Source organism: Anabrus simplex, chromosome 6, assembly GCF_040414725.1.
Source record: "Anabrus simplex isolate iqAnaSimp1 chromosome 6, ASM4041472v1, whole genome shotgun sequence".
NCBI classification, from domain to species: domain Eukaryota; kingdom Metazoa; phylum Arthropoda; class Insecta; order Orthoptera; family Tettigoniidae; genus Anabrus; species Anabrus simplex.
In genome coordinates this window covers 268,782,911-268,805,261 of record NC_090270.1, presented here as the reverse complement: position 1 = coordinate 268,805,261, position 22,351 = coordinate 268,782,911, and the positions used below count along the sequence as shown (strand labels likewise).

The following is a 22,351-nucleotide window of genomic DNA, read 5'->3' as shown; positions in this document are numbered from 1 at the left end:
ATTCCATTATACTGTCTATTTTAACAATTCAGTTGTATAAAGAAGCTAAAATATTCAAAATATAACCGTAACGTGACGGCATTATTTGTAGGGTGGTCAAATTGTTAAATGCGTTGTTATGCTCTGAAATTTGAGCAAGCACTGTTTATTTGTTTTTAGGAATGTTGTTATTATCAATTGTGATTAGTGAAACAGTGCAGTGCCATAATAGTCGGGATTGCATTAGCTGTTAACCTGTAATTAACGTGTATGCATAAATGCCATTGTAGTGTAGTTAATTTATTAATTAATGTTGTAGTGCGAGAAGATTTCTATTCAGCCAGTGTAAACGCATTATTATTATTATTATTATTATTATTATTATTATTATTATTATTATTATTATTATTATTATTATTATTATTATTATTATTAATCTAAAAGTATCGTGGTGCTGATCAGTGAAACTTGGACCGATTGGGGAGGGGAAAGATATGGTGGCACAGTCCTGCCAGAGTAAAATGTCACGAACCGCCACTGGAAAGGGGAATTAGGGATTGGAATAATTTGTCAAGGGAGACGTTTGATAATTTTCCAACTTCTTTGAAATCATTAAGAACAGACTGGCTAAAGAAACGTTAGAGAATCTGCCACCTGGGCGACAGCCCTAAATGCAGATCAATATTGATTGATTGATTGATTGATTGATTGATTGATTGATTGATTGATTAAGTTAAATTACTTACTTTCTTCACTGGGCATGATTTTGGGATGTTGCCCGACTTGCTGATGTCTTGGTACGTTTTGTCAGTCTTGATGAACTCGCACATAGGAATGTTCTTTCTGGTTCCTATGCCACTCTCCATAAATTTCCCATCAGCTTGCTGTTCATTCGCGATGAAGTTCACCTGCACATCACATAGTTAAGTTATACTTCTGACTTAAGCTACAAGTACAAGATTTCAAGGCCTGTCGGAATCGAAGACACATTGCTTGTAGACAGTGTGCATGTTTTTTTTTTTTTGCTAGGGGCTTAACGTCGCACCGACACAGTGTGCATGTAGGCCTATGTAATAATAGCCTAATAATTTCGTGTGGCTATTTCTAGCCGAGTGCAGCCCTTGTAAGGCAGAACCTCCGATGAGGGTGGGCGGCATCTGCCATCTGTAGGTAACTGCGTGTTAGTGTGGTGGAGGAAAGTGTTATATGTGGTGTGTGAGTTGCAGGGATGTTGGGGACAGCACAAACACCCAGCCCCCGGGCCATTGGAATTAATCAATGAAGGTTAAAATCCCCAATCCGGCCGGGAATCGAACCCGGGACCCACTGAACCGAAGGCCAGTACGCTGACCATTCAGCCAACGAGTCGGACAGGCCTATGTAAAGAAAATAGAATGAGAGCGTACGTAGATTAATGAGCTGCTATCAGTAACAAGTACATGAGACATCTATAGAGGCGTGCGCAAAGCGGGTGATTTAGAACTTGTGATTAATTGTGGTAACCATGTAAATGAAGATTTTAGATGGCTCATTGTTTTGCTTTTAATCTGAAGTTACGTACCGGTAGGCTATTTGTCAAAAAAGTGCTGATGCTTCTATTAACAAATGTTACAGTGAACTTGATCTGGCATTTCACCTTCAGTCTGTGTTATATTCTACAGTTGTTAATACATCGCAGTTCGCAGGTAATTCCCAAAGTCATCAGCAAAAGATTAAGGTACAGCCCCAGCATTTGCCTGGTGTGAAAATGGGAAACCACGGAAAACCATTTTCAGGGCTGCCGACAGTGGGGTTCGAACCTACTATCTCCCGAATACTGGATACTGGCCGTACTTAAGCGACTGCAGCTATCGAGCTCGGTAAAATAATTTCTACGTACGCCACTGGACATCTATACATGTGTAGGTGAGTCAGAGGAGTTAAAAGCAATGTTATCTAATGAAATGCTCGATCAAATTAAAAGTGGCAGATTTTCTCTTTTTCCACGAACGTTTGTAATCAAACACGAATGATGGAATGACCTGGCGACAGACAACAGTGCAGATTGCTCTGCTGTGTCAAATACAGTAGAGACAATACGCGACAGTCTGCGAGATATCGAGGGACAACGATTAGAGCTCTGTCTAGCGGAGTGACCTGGAGTTACTGATTCTATCATAAGAGCACGTGTATTCGTTTGTGAAGTTTTTGGCGTTATTTATGCTTTTGCAGTAAGTTGACATAAATAAATAGTAGCGTGTGTCATTCCTTTATATCTCCTCTCTACATGAGAGGAAAGATATGTGCTGCGTTTGGCTGCAATAACTATGAAGTGCAGAGGGATTCGTGGTCTATCTTCCGTTTCCCTCGTGACAAGAAAATGTATGTACATATTTAGTACGTTTACATGCAGGATTCAGATCGATATGAGTACAGTTCCCGTATTGAAAACGCCATGTAAACGGGGACTCAGTTCGAATTGAGTCTCAAGGTCGATAGGTAAAATCTGGGATCGTATCGTAGTCGGTTCGAATTGAGTTCCATGTAAACGTACTGAGATCGTATTGAAAACGACTGCGCACACATTCCAGGTTTGTTCTGACGACATCATCATCATCATCATCATCATCATCATCATCATCATCAAAATTCTTTCAAAATAACAAACATAAGAAGCCAGTAAATATATTTACCTGTATAAATGATCAGCAACTGCAATCATATTATAAGACGGCGCGCCCTTACGATTAACAAATTCACGATAACCTTCTGTTGGGGGTAAAATTGGAATGTGCGTTCCATCTATTGTACCAATTATATTTGGAATACCACACATACTTTCAAAACTGAAAGTTATCTCCTACGGCTTCTACTGCATTTGGTGTTTTTAAATTCTAAGAAGTGATATCGATTCTACTACAATTCTGCAACATTCGTATACGTCGATATTGCCTGGCGGATTCAATACGATACTCAAATAGCCTACTACATGTAAACGGGGATCGTATTCAATACGGTAAGTGTATTCAAATCGACCTCAAACTCCATGTAAACGTAGTAACTGTATTTGCATATTCAGGGTTATTTACCTAACATTTTACACGGAAATAACTTCTAAACCATTAAAAATATCGGGATTCTGTTTTCATATTCGTAAATGTTACCCACGGTCGTGTAAAATAACGTGCTACTTAGTCTCATGGGATGATTAATAACAGAGATATTGATACTAACTCCATATTTTTAAATAGAATTGCACAAATTCCTACAGCTCTCCTAAAAGTTCAACTGCGTACAAGTTCAAATATGTAAGTATTTTCAAAATCGGACAGTTACTTTATGAGATATTAATAAAAACCGCATTTGGGCTTTTGCGTGCCGCATCAGACGACGTGCAGTCGGCCAAGGACGTATTGGCAAGCAAGCTGCTTCCTGGCATTGATTCCAGCCACAGAACGGATACCAGGCATGTACTGTAAACATAATGTGATGTACCGTAACATACCCTGGGTGTGTAACGTTATTGTATGACTGGCAAACACACAACGGGTAAGGGAAATTAAATTTGTTTTGTTTTGACATCCATGTGTAATAGGTTGCGCTCAGTTTAGAGTCATTTTTCACGGATGGGGATGGGAAGGATTTGGAAAAGACGTCGGCCGTGGCCTATACCAAAGGTACCTATCCGGCATTTGCCTGGTGTTGAACATGGGACACTATGAAAATCACTTTCAGATTGGGCGAGGCAGAACTCGAACGTGCGCTCTCCCGAATGCACGCCACTACAGTCGCGCTTGAGCTCCGTGGAGATTAATGCGTGTAAAATAAATAAATGATAGTGTTGATGCCATCACACGACGATTAGCTCTGAACATCCCACATAATTAAGTCGAGCTGTTTGTCTCCTAATAATGTCTAAACTATCCCAAACCAAATAATCCAGCATTCGTAACACTGCTCCTTCGTCTGAAATAGCCCAGCACAAAACGAGGTGCGCTTTGTACTACACACACACACCCAGCAAACGGGGCTTCATGACCACACTGTCAAATCCCCGGAAATGAAATAACAACAAACAGCCACTCTTCTCCGCAGCCTGTCGAGTTTCTTAATCACGTGTAGCGGCTAGCATTCGTAGCTGTCGCCGCGGTGGTCCGGGTTCAATTCCCGGCTCTGATAAGCAATTTAATTCTGGCTGGAGGGCTGGAACGGGGTACACTTCGCCTCGTGAGGCAAAACGGAGAAGAGATGGGTTCGGTAACCATCTCAGCTATCCTGGAAGTGTTCCCGTGGTTTTCCACCGCTACTCCAGGGAAATGTCGAGATGGTTCCTTACTTACGATAACGGCCGCCTCCATCCCAATTCCCCACCTGAATTACAAATACAGTACACTACTACAGACATCACATTAACATAGGTTATCAGGCACATTCTAACACACACACACACACACACACACACACACACACACACACATGGGGCTACACGACCACGATGTTCAGCCATATGGTACTGCCTAACAGTCCTACTTTTAAGACCTTCCTTTCTATCGCATTTATTTTTAACTACCACAAAAACAGCTTCATGATCACTAATGCCATCTATTACTTCAGTTTCCCTATAGAGCTCATCTGGTTTTATCAGCACCACATCCAGGATATTTTTCCCTCTGGTTGGTTCCATCACTTTCTGAATCAGCTGTCCTTCCCATATTAACTTATTTGCCATTTGTTGGTCATGCTTCCTGTCGTTCGCATTTCCTTCCCAATTTACATCTGGCAAATTCAGATCTCCCGCTACAATCACATTTCTTTCCATGTCGTTTCCCACATAGCTGACTATCCTATCAAATAATTCCGAATCCGCGTTGGTGCTACCCTTTCCCGATCTGTACACTCCAAATATATCAAGTTGCCTATTATCTTTAGAAATGAGCCTTACACCTAGAATTTCGTGTGTCTCATCTTTAACTTTTTCGTAGCTTACAAATTCTTCTTTCACCAGAATGAAAACTCCCCCTCCCACCTTTCCTATCCTATCTCTACGATACACACTCCAGTGCCGTGAGAAAATTTCTGCATCCATTATATCATTTCTAAGCCATGATTCAACTCCTATTACAATATCTGGTAAATATATATCTATTAAATTACTTAATTCTATTCCTTTCTTTACAATACCTCTACAGTTCAACACTAACAATTTTATGTCATCCCTACTTGATTTCCAGTTCCCTGTTCCCTTATCACCACTCCCTAGGCCATCCCGTTTCCCTGAATGTACCTCCCTATTACCCTTCCAAACAAATTTCCTAACTTATACGTACCACTGCGGTTTAAATGAAAGCCATCCGAGCGCAGATCCCTATCTCCTATCCACCCATTAGGATCTAGAAATTTCACTCCCAGTTTCCCACATACCCACTCCATAGTCTCATTTAAATCCCCAATCACCCTCCAGTCAGTATCCCTCCTACACAGTATTCCACTAATAAGAATCTCTGCTTTCTTAAACTTCACCCGTGCTGCATTTACCAGATCCCACACATCTCCAACTATGTTGGTACTTATATCAGCTTGCCTTACGTTGTTGGTACCAACGTGAAACACTACCACCTTCTCCTTCCCCTCCTCCCTCTCTTCTACTTTCCTCAACATCTGCCTCAACCTAATTCCTGGATAACATTCTACCCTGGTTCCCTTTCCTCCACACACTTTCCCCACGTGTCTAACGATGGAATCCCCCATGACCAGAGCCTCAACCCTACCCACCTCATTTGATCCCCTCCCCTCCTGGTCAGCCCTATCTTTCCTGATAGCTGCAGAAGCTACTTCCACCTCCCTTTTCTCCTTCCCATGACCCTGTTCCACCTGTCTTTTCCTATCCTCTACTCTACATTTCCCTTTCCTACCTTTTCCCTTCCTCCTACTTCCACGCATCTCAGCAACAGTTCCCTGTCCCTCGTCTTCCCTCTGTTGTTCTACCTGGAGTGACTCGTACCGATTTCGCACAGACACCTGTCCTGAATTCTGATCCTGAATAGAGCCCTTGGCCTGCAATCTCCTTCCCCTTAGAACATTAGACCACCTGTCTTCTACAACTCCTCCCTTTCCTTCCCCTCCCTCTTGTACACCTACTGTAACCTGTACATTGTTTGAGGGAGTCCTATCTTCTGTGAGAATCCTAATTATCTCCCTCAAACTTTCCAACTCCTCCCTCATACCCCTCAATGCCTCACCACACCCACAATAAGTACACTCGCGCTCCTTAGCCATTCTTTACGGAGGGATATATTGTCTGGGATAGTACACAACAATAAGATAATTAATATACGACTACACTACAATACTACTTAGTCGTGCTCTATTTTTTTTATCCTACAACCCCTAACAGGATAAAAACTGCTGTTAATTACTGAATATCGAAAGTAATACACAAGAACTACACAATTCTAAACTGCAATTAAGCCTATCCTAATTTCAACAATATTTTAGTAAGAGTTTCTACGGATACCTCTACTACACCAGTACTACACAAATATTTTACAATAATAAAATAAGCACACTAAATTCTAATAGGATATTACTCGTATACTACTGTACAGTGCACTACAGTAATTTTTAAACTACTTTCAGACGTATCCTAATTACGATACCAGTACCGTACCGTATGTCACTACTAAGCACAACAGAAATGAAATTTACAAGAACTACTGTACTCAAAGATTACCAACGAAGCTAAATGCTTAGACAAATTATTATTAGTATTAGGGTCTAATAGATACACACGAAAGATAACACACGAATATAGCAGGCAAGATACAGCACTATCTAAATGTACTGTATCTATACTACAATGTATCTACACTACACTACACTGCGTTTGGTTAAATGCTTAAGTATCAAAAGGATTGCCGTACACAAAGAAAAACACGAATATAACTGGCAAGATACTGTCTAATATATTATACCTTATCTTCACTACAGTCCACCTCCGTGGTGTAGTGGTTAGCGTGATTAGCTGCCACCCCTGGAGGTCCGGGTTCGATTCCCGGCTCTGCCACGAAATTTGAAAAGTGGTACGAGGGCTGTAACGGGGTCCACTCAGCCTCGGGAGGTCAACTGAGTAGAGGTGGGTTCGATTCCCACCTCAGCCATCCTAGAAGTGGTTTTCCGTGGTTTCCCACTTCTCCTCCAGACAAATGCCGGGATGGTACCTAACTGAAGGCCACGGCCGCTTCCTTCCCTCTTCCTTGCCTGTCCCATCCAATCTACTGGTCATTCTCCCCAGTTGTATCCCCCGACCCAAAGTCTGAAGCTCCAGGACACTGCCCTTGAGGCGGTAGAGGTGGGATCCCACGCTTAGTCCGTGGGAAAAACCGACCCTGGAGGGTAAACAGATGATGATGATGATGATCTTCACTACAATTCTACTGAAATGTGGTTATGTGATTATTACAGCTGGTGGATTACTATTATTTTCCCTACTCCACGGGACAGAGAGAAAAAAAAAAGTGTCCTTAATTAGGCCTACTGAAAAATACGAGGTTGTCTACAATAATTTCTCAAATATTTCTGTCAAAACTACTACTACTACTATCGTCAGATAGCTCCTCAATTCTAATCACGTAGGCTAAGTGGATCTCGAAACGGCCCTCAGGTCCAGGTAACAATCCCTGACCTCGCCGGGAATCGAACCCGGGGCCTCCGGGTAGGAGGCAGGCACGCTACTCCTACACCATGGGGCCGGTACTACTACTACCAATAATAATAATAATAATAATAATAATAATAATAATAATAATAATAATAATAATAATAATAATAATAATAATAATAATAATAATAATAATAATAGCCAGTCGTGTGGTGCAGAGGCAGCGTACCTGTGTCTTGTTCCAAGGTCTTGGGTTCGTTTTCCGCCCAGTAGAAGGATTTTAATTCTGGACTGAGAGATTTATCAAGCTCTTCGTTATAGGAAGAAAGCGCACAGTAGACGAACACAGGTTGTCATGGCTATAATGGTGTCGAAAAACTGATAACGCTAATTCGAGATAGATCTCTAGCCCCAAAACATATCCATGTTAAAAAGGAAGAAAATTGCGTTGTTATTAAACAGTGTGAGAGGCCACGTGGTGTTCACCGAGGACTGACATTGCGGATAAAACGTAGAAAATACAGGAAGTGAATGTGTGAGGATTCAATGGAGGGCGATACCTTCACGGAGCAGCAGGACTCTGGGGCCGACCTTGCTTAGAGCTTCCGAAATATGAGTATCGGTTTGAATATGGCTAGAGACAGCTCTATGCCCTTCCCATGTAACTGTGAAAGTTAAACCACATACCGTACCGGTATATCTTGCAGATATTCATCTTCCTAGTTCGCCCAGGAACGACATTTTTCCTGCTGTTCTCATTTCATATCAAATAAACCAAACATACTTTTCTTCCTTGGCAGTGTTCTTGGGTCTTCTTTTCCTTAACTATTCTGGAGCCCTGTTTAGTGAGTCTTTGCGAGAAAATTGAAATCCTTCATTTCAGGTGGCGAGGTTACGGTTACAGCGCATTCGTATTTTTCAGTACAAGCTCAGTACTTAAAACTTTGAGAACGTGGGCAGCTCTGCATTGCGCTAGTTCCTGTCAAGATACGGTATTGTATACTGAGATCCCATGTCATCTCTATAACCTATTCTGATTAACAATTTCAACACTACCATATTTTAATATGGACCGTGGCAGTAAACTGGATCTTTTTCCTGAATTTTAATGCATTGCTAGGAGCTGAGAAATCAAGATGTGTATAGGAACTTGGTAAATCATCTTCAGGAAACAGAATCTGGCTACACAACAGCGAAACATAGTACATACCTGATTTTTGTATCAATTAAAGGTGTCACCCATCCAAAATGAAGATGTTAATCAGGAAGTACATATCTATTATAATTTAATTATACTAGTCTTATGAAAAACATAAAAAATGTACGGAGAAACTTTTACATTCAAGTTATATCAATAAGCCTGCTCAAATAATAAAAATAAATCATTCACTGTGGCTACTTAAGCCACAAATAAATACAATTATATTTGAAATACAAAATTTACCTCTCTAGGAATATTTCGTTTTGGTACAGTAGCCCTGAAAACATTGCACAGTCCAAATCTTGCACTCCTTACATCACCATCTACTTTCTTTTCGCGGTACAGCCTACGTCTCTTCATCTAAACGAATTTCTGGAGAGGTGAAGTATTTCTATCGTTTGTATCATAAGTAAAATAATGCAGCTAAAACTTTCGAAAGTGACGTAATAAATAAAAATCTTGCCCGTACTATCACTTGATATGTGATCTAGTTAGTAAGCAGAATTTTCATTACAGTCATCTACAGTACTTTTGAACCCGCTACTCCCGACAAAATATCCCAGATATCACTATCAATGACCCGGCGTGAGGACATTTTTGTACAGTAACACAGCTCACAGTGCGACAGACTTGGCGCGCCCTTTGTATCGTTTCATTTTAAACTTCCCGATAACTTCTACATTCTAGTGGACACTAGACAAACTACTACCCCCACCCCCACCCCCCACCACCATCCCGCGGTAAGGGACGGGAACCGTATGGGATTCGTGCAGCTGCCTATAAGCATGCCATACCACGGGCGCCGTCCACAACCAGGAAAACAGTTCGTCCGTGTCCCGTACGGACTTAGTGTTGAAAATGTTCATGAACGCCATCCATGACAGGAATAACGGACAACTTGGCAGGTTCGATTCTGGCTCAGTCCGGTGGTATTTAAAGGTGCTCAAATACGTCAGTCTCGTGTCGGTAGATTTACTGGCATGTAAGAGAACTCCTGCGGGACTAAATTCCGGCACCTCCGCGTCTCCGAAAACCGTAAAAGTAGTTAGTGGGACGTAAAGCCAGTAACATTATTATTATTATTAATTATTATTATTATTAGAAATAACCTATACACAAAATCTACACTTCAGATTCACATACATCGTACTGCTAAATACTACTAATTTTACCTCTGCACAGCATCACGGCTTGATCTTCACCGATTTATGAATTCTGCCAACACGACGTTTCTCAAAAAATGCTTAACGACCTGCTTCCTGGATAAATACAACAGAACCAAACCAAACCCCAGGGCACTACAGCCCCCAAGGGCCATGGCCTACCAAGCGACCGCTGCTCAGCCCGAAGGCCTGCAGATTACGAGGTGTCGTATGGTCAGAACGACGGATCCTCTGGGCCGTTATTCTTGGCTTTCTAGAACGGGGCCGCCATCTCACCGTCAGATAGCTCCTCAATTGTAATCACGTAGGCTGAGTGGATCTCGAACCAGCCCTCAGATGCAGGTAAAATTCCCCGACCTGCCCGGGAATCGAACCCGGAGCCTCCGGGTAAAAGGCAGGCACGCTACCCCTACACCGCGGTGCCGGCTATAAATAGAACAACAAGCATTAAATAATGAAGAACTCCTTTTCAAACTACGCTCGCTAAACCATCAAATTTTTCATAAGCCACTGTTATTCGTTTTTTGTCTGAGTAGTTTCTTTCCCTTGCAGTAGCAGTATTTATGATAATTAGACTAACTCCTTCGTGTTAACCATCAGCACAGCTCCTTATTGCAAACAAGTTTACCAAGTGAAATGTTTGCAATACTTGATATTAGATGTTTATGTACTTTGTGTCATGATCTTTAAGTTTGTATTCAGAATTTTAATTTAATTAAATGTATGTTCTTGTATTAAGTTAGTTTACATGACGTAACAATAAGGTGGGTCAAACTTTCAGGACACGTTACTGACACGTAGAAGCGAAAATGTTACATGGGCGTGGGTCCGGAAACGCTTTATTTCCATGTTATAACTCATTTCCTACAACTCTACATAGTGCATTAATAATAATGGGAAACACACAGGAACAAAACGTACCAGGGTATCACATGAAACTCTTTCTTGCATGCAAGGTTCAACATGCTCTCTGTTGGCATTGATAGATGCATCAACCCGCCATCCCGGATGTGCTGATGTGCAGTAGTGGGCGACTAACGGGGGCGACTGCAACTGCTCCCCCCCCCCCCCCCCCCACACACACTTTGTGGAGAAAACATTACATTTTTATTCCATTTTAGCCGGCTGAAACTAGGAATTATTGGAATTATTTAAAAAAAAATGCACGGGCCCCGTTATCTTATCAGCTAGCTCTTTACTTTATTTTCTTTAATTATTAGCGGAAATACGTACAAAATGTCGTTCGTCCTTGCTAACCGACTTGCATAGAGCCTCATTAAGTTGTGGAGACGTTGCATGTGCTATGCAAAAGGGTAGCGGGGGTATGTCTTTTTGCCGAAATCAAGGACACTGTGGTATGATTCACCGATTTGCACGCGCATTCATCCGTCTGGCAGTCTCTTTATTGTTTGTTAGTTTCTTTGTGTGTAAACAAATACTAAATGATTTTTAATTGTATAATCTTGCCGTACTTCTATTTAATTGTAACACATATGTATATTGTTCCTTTGGCGAAAGTTTCATTCAGTAGTCTAGTATTGAATCAACGTCTCAAAACCTGTTATTACCGCACTTAAATTGGTAAAACCTTTACCTCTCTGTGGAAATTCGCCCAGAGAGCATACAAAAATGTACCACTTTGTAACTCTTCTTCCAGTTTACATGCATATAAACCCCCGCCCGCTATATCCCGCTCTAACCCGGGTACTTTTTGTTGTGCGTAATTTTGCCCCCCCCCCCACTTTTAATTCCCAATCGCCGCTACTGCGATGTGTGCTGTCATACATCATGTATGGACGTCGGAAGTCTTTGAGTACAATAGAACAAGTGAACAGTACCAGGACAGAATCCATGGACTCATCGCTCAGCCATACTGACAACATATCAGTGACAGATTCGTTCTGCAAGATGACAATGGCACTTCCAGTTTGTTAACAACATCCTGCCGGAGGTCCATATCAATATTATGGAATGGCTCATTACAAAGTGACATATGGAATGGTGTCCGGTGTCTTCTGACATGACGTGAGACCGGTTGATCATGCCTGGGAATTGGGACCAGCGGCAGAGTGTCAAATCCATACTTTTCGGGGTCGCTAATATGGATAGTGACACTCTAGATGTCGTTCAAGTCCAACTTCATCCCCCATCGGCACGATAAGTAAGAAGGGTTGAAAAACAAAATGTCCAAAATTACCGAGTTATGGATGTATATATGTATGTTCCAGCATATCTTTTAACCAGACGTGGTACATAATTATAATACTATTTGGAAACAAAATTACTCTGGCGGTAAAATACTCCATAGCTCTCATAGGGGTAGAGGTGGCATAAAATAATCGAAAATAGTGTTCAATCCATAATTTTCGGCGTCGCTGTGATGGATATTGTCACCCCGGATGTTGTTTAAGTGAACAATCAGCCCCCAAGGACATGAGGGGGCGGAGAGAAAATGTCTAAAATGACCGAGATTGTGGATGAATGTGTGTATGTTCCAGCATAGCTGTCAACCAAACTTGGTACACATGTAAGATACTATCTCGAAAAAATACTATGAGAGTATGACACCATTAGCACCCCTAGGGGAAGAGCGAAATATAAAAATAACGGAAAACGACCTATATTAGTGTCGAATACATAATTTCCCAGGTAACTGGGATGACCTGTGGTACTCTGGATGCCGTTTATGTCGATGTTCAGCCCCAGTCGGAAGAGGGGTTGAAAGGGGGTGAAAGAGAATGTCCAAAATTACCGATATGTTTGCATATGTAGTAGCATAGCTCTCAACCAAACTTGGTAGTCATGTGACTTAATAACTGAAAAAAAAAAACGAAAAACTACTGTGGGGGTAACACACTCCTAGCACAACTAGGGGTGGGGATGGAAAAAGGGGTGAAATATAAAAATAATGGAAAACGTCCAGTATTAACGTACAACCCATCGCTTCTGGGGTTGATGAGATGAATGGTGACACTTTGGGTGCCATTTAAGACCAATTTCAGCCGCAAAAATAACATCCGAATTGACGATATTATGGACGTATGTGTATATGATCCACTATACCACTCAACCAAACTGGTACACACATGACTTCATATGTGGAAAAATAGTTCGGTGGTAAGACACACCTAGCACCCTTAGGGTAGGGGATGAAATTGTACAAAGTGTCGAATCTGTTGTTTTCGGGGTCGCTGATATGAATTCTGACATTCAGGGTGGCGGTTAAGTCAGTGTTCAGTCCCAAACAGGATAGGGGTTGAGAAAAGAAGGAAATAGAACGTCCAAACTGACGTGATAATGGATGCGCTGTATGTATGTGTGTTCCACTATACCTCTCAACCAAACTTGGTACACATATGACTTCCTATCTAGAAAAAAACACTTTGGGTTTATACGCCCCTATCATCTATACGGGGGGGTTAAAGAAAGCGTGACATGCAAAAATAATAAAAAATGACCAATATTAATGTCGAATTCATACTTTTCTGGGTTGTTGTGATGAATAGTGTTACTCGGGGTGCCGTTTAAATCCAAGAGATGAAAAAGAAATGTCTACATTGACCGGGATTGTAGATGGATGTGTGAGCCTCTGTGGCTCAGGCGGCAGTGCGCCGGCCTTCCACCGCTGGGTTCCGTGGTTCAAATCCCGGTCATTCAATGTGCTCCAAAAAGCGGTGGCGGGACAGGTTTTTCTCCGGGTACTCCGGTTTTCCCTGTCACATTTCATTCCAGCAACACTTTCCAATATCATTTCATTTCATCTGTCATTCATTAATCATTGCCCCAGAGAAGTGGGACAGGCTTCGGCAGCCGGCAGAATTCGTATCCTCGTCGCTAGATGGGGCTTCATTCACTCCATTCCTGACCCGGTCGAATGACTGGAAACAGGCTGTGCATTTTTTTTATGGGTGTATATATTTCATCATCGCACTCAACCAAACTTGGTATACATATAACTTACTACCTGGAAAAAACACTCTGAGGGTAAGACATTCCGAGCATCCGTAGAGGAGGGAGTAGCGCGTAAAAATAATCGAAAACGACCTATATTAGCGTCGAATCTATTGTTTTCGAGGGTCGTTAAGACGAATCGTGACACTCGGGATTCCTTTGAAGTTCACGACAGCCTCTATCGGTATGGAGTTGAGAAGGGTTAAGAAAGAAAGTGGCCAAAATAATTAATATTTTGAATCCCAAGTTTTCGGGTCGCTAGACTGATTAGTTACAGTCCTGGTGGCAGTTGGAATCGTGTACATCAAATCTATAGCGCAACACATAAATAATAGACTATATTTATTAAATTACAGCTTACCTTCATTATTTATTAGAAAGTGTCAACTGCTTCCCAGACAATATCGGCTGCCACTTTAAGGCGATACTGAATGATATCAAATTGAAACTTCAAGTTAACACATACGAATAATTATAAATCTACACAAGAGTTCGTAAAATATCAATTTTTCACTTCTTCTTCTTCTTCTTCTTTATCTGTTTACCCTCCAGGGTTGGTTTTCCCCTCGGACTCAGTGAGGGATCCCACCTCTACCGCCTCAAGAGCAGTGTCCTGGAGCTTCAGACTCTGAGTCGGGGGATACAACTGGGGAGGATGACCAGTAACTCGCCCAGGTGGCCTCACCCGCTATGCTGAACAGGGGGCCTTGCTGGGGATGGGAAGATTGGAAGGGATAGACAAGGAAGAGGTAAGGAAGCGGCTGTGGCCTTAAGTTAGGTATCCCGGCATTTGCCTGGAGGAGAAGTTGGAAACAGCGGAAAACCACTTCCAGGATGGCTGAGGTGTGAATCGAACCGACCTCTACTCAGTTCACCTCCCGAGGCTGGTGGACTCCGTTCCACCCCTCATACCACTTTTCAAATTTCGTGGCAGAGCCGGGAATCGAACCCGGGCCTCCGGGAGTGGCAGCTAATCACACTAACCACTACACCACAATAAAGAAAACTAGAAACATTCACTTCAAACGGGTAAAATAAATGCTAAATCTAAACATTCAGAAAAGTACCCTAGCAGAGCAGGCTACTATAGCTAGTAGGTGAATAAATCACACACACACAAGTCGCGCCATTCTCAAAGTCCACTTGCTTAAGTTTAAATATATATTCCGTAGAGAAAGAGTGTCCAGCATTCGCATATTATATTAGGGAATCTTTGGGAATATACAGGGAGGTTCACCAGCCTCTTGCGATGTAGTTTCAAGCATCCCGCCGCATTTACTACAATTCTGAAATACATCGGCCCCTCTCCCTAAACCGGGGTAATATAACGAAATGTGCGGTTATGGGCTAGAAGACAGCAGGGATCGTGAGCGTCACTATTAATTCATTATGGTTACGTTGAATGAACCCGTAAAACGAGCACAGATACGAAGAACACGAACCTTACAGCAAGAGGTGCACACACAGACCAGAGCAGGTATTGTATAGGCAACGAACTGCGCGCTGCGTATCGAGCCTCGCAATAGCTCACTTGGAAAGGGCGCGTTGGGAGTTGAAACAGTGGACGGTGCTTTGAAGGTTCGAATCCCACTTAGGTAATGTTCTTACTTTTTATTTTTCTGCCAATTGCCTGGGATGTATAAGGTTGCATTTTTATAGCTTTCACAGACTGGTTTGTTTATTTGGCCCTGTAAGGGACAGTATGTATCGTGGCATAGGGTACTGAGCTGGGTTGGACGATGATAAGGTGGTGATGGTCTGTGGCTAGGACACAGGCAACCAATTAGCTACGTCGTACATGTTTCAAGTTTCGCAGACCAGAGGTAGGGCAAAGTGTGACCCATTGGAACGATAACAGCATGCGAAGGCACGTAGGTACACTTAAGAAAATGGAAATTGCAACACCATGAAGGCATTGGTCGTTTGTGTTGATTTTCAAGGTATGGAACGATGCCATGTAGGTATGTAAACGATCAAAGTTTCAGACCTATTGGATTGTTGCTACAGGTCTCCCCACGTGATTGGTCGCGGAGGAATCAACTCCAGTATACGGACTCTGGTGTAGCGTAGTTCACTTGCAGTCTGTGCAGTGAAGTGTTCTCCGTCAAACATGCCTCGACGACAGAGAAGAGCACGCTATCAACAACTGTCGCCGTTTGAGAGGGCTCGGATAATTGGGCTGTGTGAGGCTGGATTATCGCTAAGGACTGTCGCTGCACGTGTTGGCCGACAGGCATCTATGGTACAACGTGTATGGCAGCAGTGGTCAAATGAAGGTACCCCACACTCGTAGACCTGGCACAGGCCCAGCGCGACAGACAACTGTAAGAGAGAATCGCCGCATCATTCGGATGGCCCAGGTGGAACCCCATGCAACAGCAGCGCAAATTCGAGCAGCTGTGGCACCCCACGTTACACAACGAACAGGTGTTCCATTGACCCCACAACAGCGACGTGTAAGGCTGGCTTGGTGTCGAGAAAGATCGACATGGGTCGACGAATGGCATAGGGTCGTCTTTAGTGATGAATCGCGCTTCTGTCTTGCCCACAGTGATGGCCGGAATGATGTGCGCTGACGTACCGGAGAGAGGGGCCGCCCAGATCTTATTGTCGAGAGGCACACAGGGTCAACACCAAGCATTATGGTCTGGGGAGCTATTGGCTTTAATGTGAAATCACAATTAGTCCTTGTTGAGGGCACTATGACTGCTCGACACTACGTTGATAGGGTACTCAATCCAGTGGTTGTCCCTATGATGGCGAACATTGCTAATGGGATGTTTCAGCAGGACAATGCCCGGGTTCACACTGCACGCATCTCCAGAGAAGCTCTCCACGACATCACAACCTTAGAATGGCCCGCCAGATCCCCGGACCTCAGTCCTATTGAGCATGTGTGGGACATGATGGGTCGACAACTGGCCAACCGTCCTCAGCCTCCCACAACTCTGGAACAAATCACCCGTGCAGTGCAGCAAGCATGAGCCACAATACCTCAGGAAGCGATCCAGGGCCTTATTGACTCAATGCCTCGACGAATTCATCAATGTATTGCAGCTCGTGGTGGGCATATCCTGTATTGATTGTTGTCCAAACTTGCGGTCAGAGGGACCTGAAAGTATAATCATCGAATCACAACCGAACACTCGTCCTGCATGTTCAATTGCAGCAATGTAGCACTACTCCTTCTGGGTGTTGCAATTTCCATTTTCTTCAGTGTATATAGCTGCACGAACTCCCCTCCTTCGAGGCAAGTAACACCAGAACACAAAGGTTATTCACTGCGTCGTGATGTATTCCAGTGACCAGTATGTGGAAATGTTACTCACCTAGGGAGAAACTACAGTATGCAGAATGTATACCAGGCACAACGCATGTATCAAGAACGCTATTCGGATAGACGACAACAGAAAGGCCCAACATTTCGGAGTGTGTAAAGACAGCTGCGGGCTACTGCGTCCCTGGAAAGGAGACGGTCTATTCGAGACCATCCCGTGATATCTGCTCACAATAAAGAGGTTGAATTGAAGGCTGTCCGGCATAACCCTCACACTTGCACATGGGCCATTGCACAGGAGACGAACATCAGCCGGGCGTCTATTATGCGGATATTGCATACACAGCGGTTTCACCCGTACCATCTGTACTTTTACCAGGAGCTCCATGGTCATGATTTCGAAGCAAGGGTGACGTTCTGTCAATGGACCCTACAACATGTGGTCACTGATACTGTTTTTCTTAGCGAACATCTTATTTACGGACGAAGCGCGGTTCCACAACAATGGAACCGTTAATCGACATAATATACATTACTGGAGGGTGGATAATCCCCATTGGATACGGCAGACAGCTTTTCAGGTACAATGGGACGTGAACATATGGAGTGGCATGGTGCGTGATCACCTCATTAGTCTCCGTTTCTTTGACGGACCTCTGACGGGAGAACGCTAATTGCGGTTTCTCCAAGATAACCTACCACCGAGCTCGATACCTGCAGTCGCTTAAGTGCGGCCAGTATCCTACTGTCGGCAGCCCTGAAGATGGTTTTCCGTGGTTTCCCATTTTCACACCAGGCAAATGCTGGGGCTGTGCCTTAATTAAGGCTACGGCCGCTTCCTTCTCAGTCCTAGCCCTTTCCTGTCCCATCGTCGCTGTAAGACATAATATCTGTGTCGGTGCGACGTAAAGCCAATAGCAAAAAAAAGATAACCTGCCACCGTTCTTGGAATATATGCCACTTCTCGACCTCTGAAAGATGTTGTTTGAACATCACGGAGCTCCACCGTACTCGGCGGTGGTCGTTTGGAACCATCTCCATGCGAAGTATCTTGATAAATGGATAGGAAAGGGACCTGTGCCCTGGCCCGTCAGATCGCCCGATCTTATGCCCCTGGATTCTTTTCTGTGGGACCATGTAAATCAACTGGTGTATACACAGGAACCGAGCAATCCTAGTCACCTCAGACAACTCATCACCGAGGCATGCCGATCCGTTACGCCGGAGATGTTGCAGCGTGCCAGACATTCCTTACAACATCGCGCGCAGCTCTGTATCGACCATGGAGGTCGTCAGTTTGAGCAGGTGCTGCGTTAAAAGACTCAGGTAACTGAAATCCTGTCACATGTTTCCAAGCCTCTTCCAACCCAACTCCATACCATATGTCACAATACCATTGGCCCTTTTCAGGGCCAAATGAACAAATTTGTCTGAGCAAGCTATCACGTATGCAACCTTACCGCATCCCAGGCAATTGGCGGCGGAAAAACATAACTTGCATGGGATTCGAACCTTCGAGCACAGCCAACTATCACAACATCCATCGCTTCCGTGCCAAGTGAGCTATTGCGAGGCTGGACATGCAGCGCGCAGTTTCAAACTTGATTCTGGATAGTGTGTGCAACTCCTGTTGTAAGGTATATATTCTTCTTATCTGTGCTCGTTTTACAGGTTCATTCTGGGTACTCATATTGATGTAATAGTGGTGCTCACGATGCCTGCTGGTTTTTAGCCCGTAACCACATATCTCGTTATATTACCACGGTTCAGGGAGAGGGAATGATGTATATCAGAATTGTAATAAAAGTGGCGGGAAGCATAAAAGTAAACCGTAAAGGGCTGGTGAACAACCCGGTATATACATTTTAAATCCACACTTTGTCAAAAGTAGGTTGAAGGAGTACTCACCAATGAGCTGTTGGGTAAATTCTGCTTGATGATGTAGGTTCCGTTCAACATAGACATGCTCTTGTTGAACCTGGTGATACGCAATCCACTTGCGTCGCATAAGCTGTTTTTTGCATTTAGGATGGGAGCCACTCGTATAATGTAGTCTTTCTGCAACAAACTTCCTTTTTGTAATATCATGTGCAAAACATACATACATACATACATACATACATACATACATACATACATACATACATACATACATACATACATACATACATACATACATACATACATACATACATACTCGCATTATGGGTGCAATACATACATACTCTACCTTCTATCCTTCCAGCCTCTGAAATGTGGCACCGGCATGAAACAATCACGGGGTCGCTGACTGGGTACTACCCACAGAGCCATCTTCGAATATACAAACTAACCTTAAATTAAGCAGGAAGGATAAGAGAGAAGATAAAATTAAATAAAAAGACTTGAATGAGAACCTTTTAGTAAAACACAGATTTATTAAAAAGAAAGGCTAAACTTTGGCAAAGTAACGCTCCTACACAAATAGACAACAATTCGGGCTGTACATGGATACGTCATTCATTATCTTTGTCAACTCATATGAAAATTTGGTTCAATTTTACACAATTATTTGTTTTAAGTCACTCCGTACGACATCATTTATTAAGAATTCGTCAACCTAAGTTACCACAATTTATGTTTCTAATATGTCAACCCTGACCATGAAAAACCAACAATCTTATCCATGAATTCAAATTCACCCAAATGCATCGTTTAATTGAGCTCATATTATATTTCATTATCATCTACCAATATTACCTTACTCCACTAATTCCTATCACCTAATTCATCTCGGTTTTCATTATGTTCGGCTGACACCTTATTCCAATAATAATAATAATAATAATAATAATAATAATAATAATAATAATAATAATAATAATAATAATAATAATGGTGTAGTTGATCATCATTACATCCAACAAATTCGTCAGAGTGACTTTTTGAAATAAAAAAATTCAAAATACATCCATCTATTCATGAATTCATTAATCCGTATCCACTTTCCATACTTTCAAAATTATTCAATCATTAAATTGTAAGATCGTATTATAATTGTTAAATTATTTAAATAATTACAATATTTTCCATTATGGAATCGTAAAGCTGTTTGTAATATTAAATCCTGACCTTTATTATATCATTCGTGAACTCTACAATTATTTAAATTAAAATCATTAGATCATCAATGATCAAACAGTCTGAGGTCATTGCATAATTAAAAATCATTAAATCTGAAATCATTAAAATTATTCAATCATCCAGTTTGTTAAATCATTAAATTATTAAGTCCGCAAATTTGTTAAATCATCAAGTTATTAAGTCCTCAATTCTTTTGTTAACTCATTCTCAACTTTATTAAGTCCGAAATTTATCTAAACTCGTTCTTTTTTATATAGCTTCCTCCTCTCATCTATATACAATTAACACGGAACGTGACCAAATCGATAATTACCCCTGACACGAATAAATTTAACCCACTATTCTGATTCATCATTAAAGAAAAATATTTCACATACGCACAATCAGCTGTTTCAATAATACGTAAAATATACACAAACTCTGTAGCAAAGGACCTACACTAAATTTAAATGCCACCACCATACTTATTCTACTCTGAATCTATGACAATAGGACAGAACCATATTGTCGCAACAGATCAACCATAAGTGAAATGAATTCACACATCAACCAAAAATTTGCAACTGCAAACCAGAATTTGCATTACCCAATACATAGTAAAACACATATTACATATGCAGCAAACACAATATCAGTCAAATACATAATCATCAGGAAAATCAAGATCATTGATCTGGCCGGGCATCGATCTCCGACCCTCAACATCGCAACATTACAGTGGCCTATCATTCCCTACATTACAATGGACTGTCACGAAGTGTATCTGGCATTTTAATTTCAATGTGCTGTTCCTAAATCTCTCAAGCAGAATTGTATAATAAATTACATTAATCCTTTCATTTTTAAGACCCTAATCAACGCAGCTTGAAACTCCTTTAATATACATGTCCAGCCGGAAAAAAAGAACTTCTTATCTTTGAGCGCACCTCATATCTGTTTACTAACTCGGCAATATTCTCGTCAACACCAAATTAATATCTCTCCATTTAATTAACTCCATATGTCTCTTTTAAATAATCTTTTGAATCACTGAGCCTCTCTGGGCGAACAATAACCATTATTTATACGCATTCAACGCTTCCAATGCACATTCCGTACATCACATATTTAATTACAATCTCCTCACGGGATTCATAACATATTAAGAGACATTTATATTACTTTGCCGGCACTGTCATCACATATTTCGCTCCACAATATCGTCGGTTCGTCTCCTGCTACTGGCATTTGTATCTTAAAGGCCTTACTTCGAAGCTAATCTCACTAAATCTCACAATACTTATATGACAGAATATCTATTCCCTCACAGCACATTTTCATCTACTGGTTAAACACATGTTACTTATTGATGAAATAAACTGTAAAATTTCACTGTATTGTGCATGGATGGCCAATGGTTCGTATCTCCACGGTCAATGAATTTTCTCTCGACGATCTTAACTTAATATCATGCAGAATGCCACTACTATCCTATCCTATTCCCATGACTATAAAACTCATACCGATTGCCATCTATATTACTTAAAATAATTACACACACGCGGGTATCATATCAGAAGATCGCACACTATGAAAATCATATTTCCACACACGTATCTTATTACTATAGAAGATCGTATTTCCACACAGATTATCTTATTATTCAAGAAGACCATATTCAACACACGCTTCTAATATAAATCACTCCCCCCAAGGCATCAGTATAAAAGTTACTCCCTACAACTAACTACCCTTGCTACAGTAAAAGAAATGTAAAGTGAACTTTCATGCAAGAAAATTATTTACAAGTTAACAGCAAATAGTGCATAAGCGGAATAATGAATCAGAGGTACTCATCGAGTTCGGTGACGTCCCACGTTCAGATACACAGCACCTCGGCCTCAGGTCGGCCCCATGGGGTTGTTTATTCCATCATACTGGTGGCATTAACATGTGAACCAATGCCTTTCTTGATACCCATGTTCTTCACTCTTGCTGGCTTTAACATTTCACACAGCCTCACATGCATTGTCACACAAAAA

General features: G+C 41.9%; 1 protein-coding gene across 1 annotated transcript in view; it reads right to left on the bottom strand.

Annotated features, from left to right (window-relative positions):
- The window catches only part of LOC136875972 (uncharacterized), an 87,466-nt gene that overhangs the window by 12,863 nt on the left and 52,252 nt on the right, over positions 1-22,351 (bottom strand). Inside the window, exons 2-3 of the mRNA XM_067149586.2 lie at positions 19,116-19,265; positions 726-887 (exon numbers count right to left, since the gene is read on the bottom strand). Of these exons, the coding sequence (XP_067005687.2) occupies positions 726-887; positions 19,116-19,265 (312 nt within the window). The remainder of the gene's footprint in view (positions 1-725; positions 888-19,115; positions 19,266-22,351) is intronic.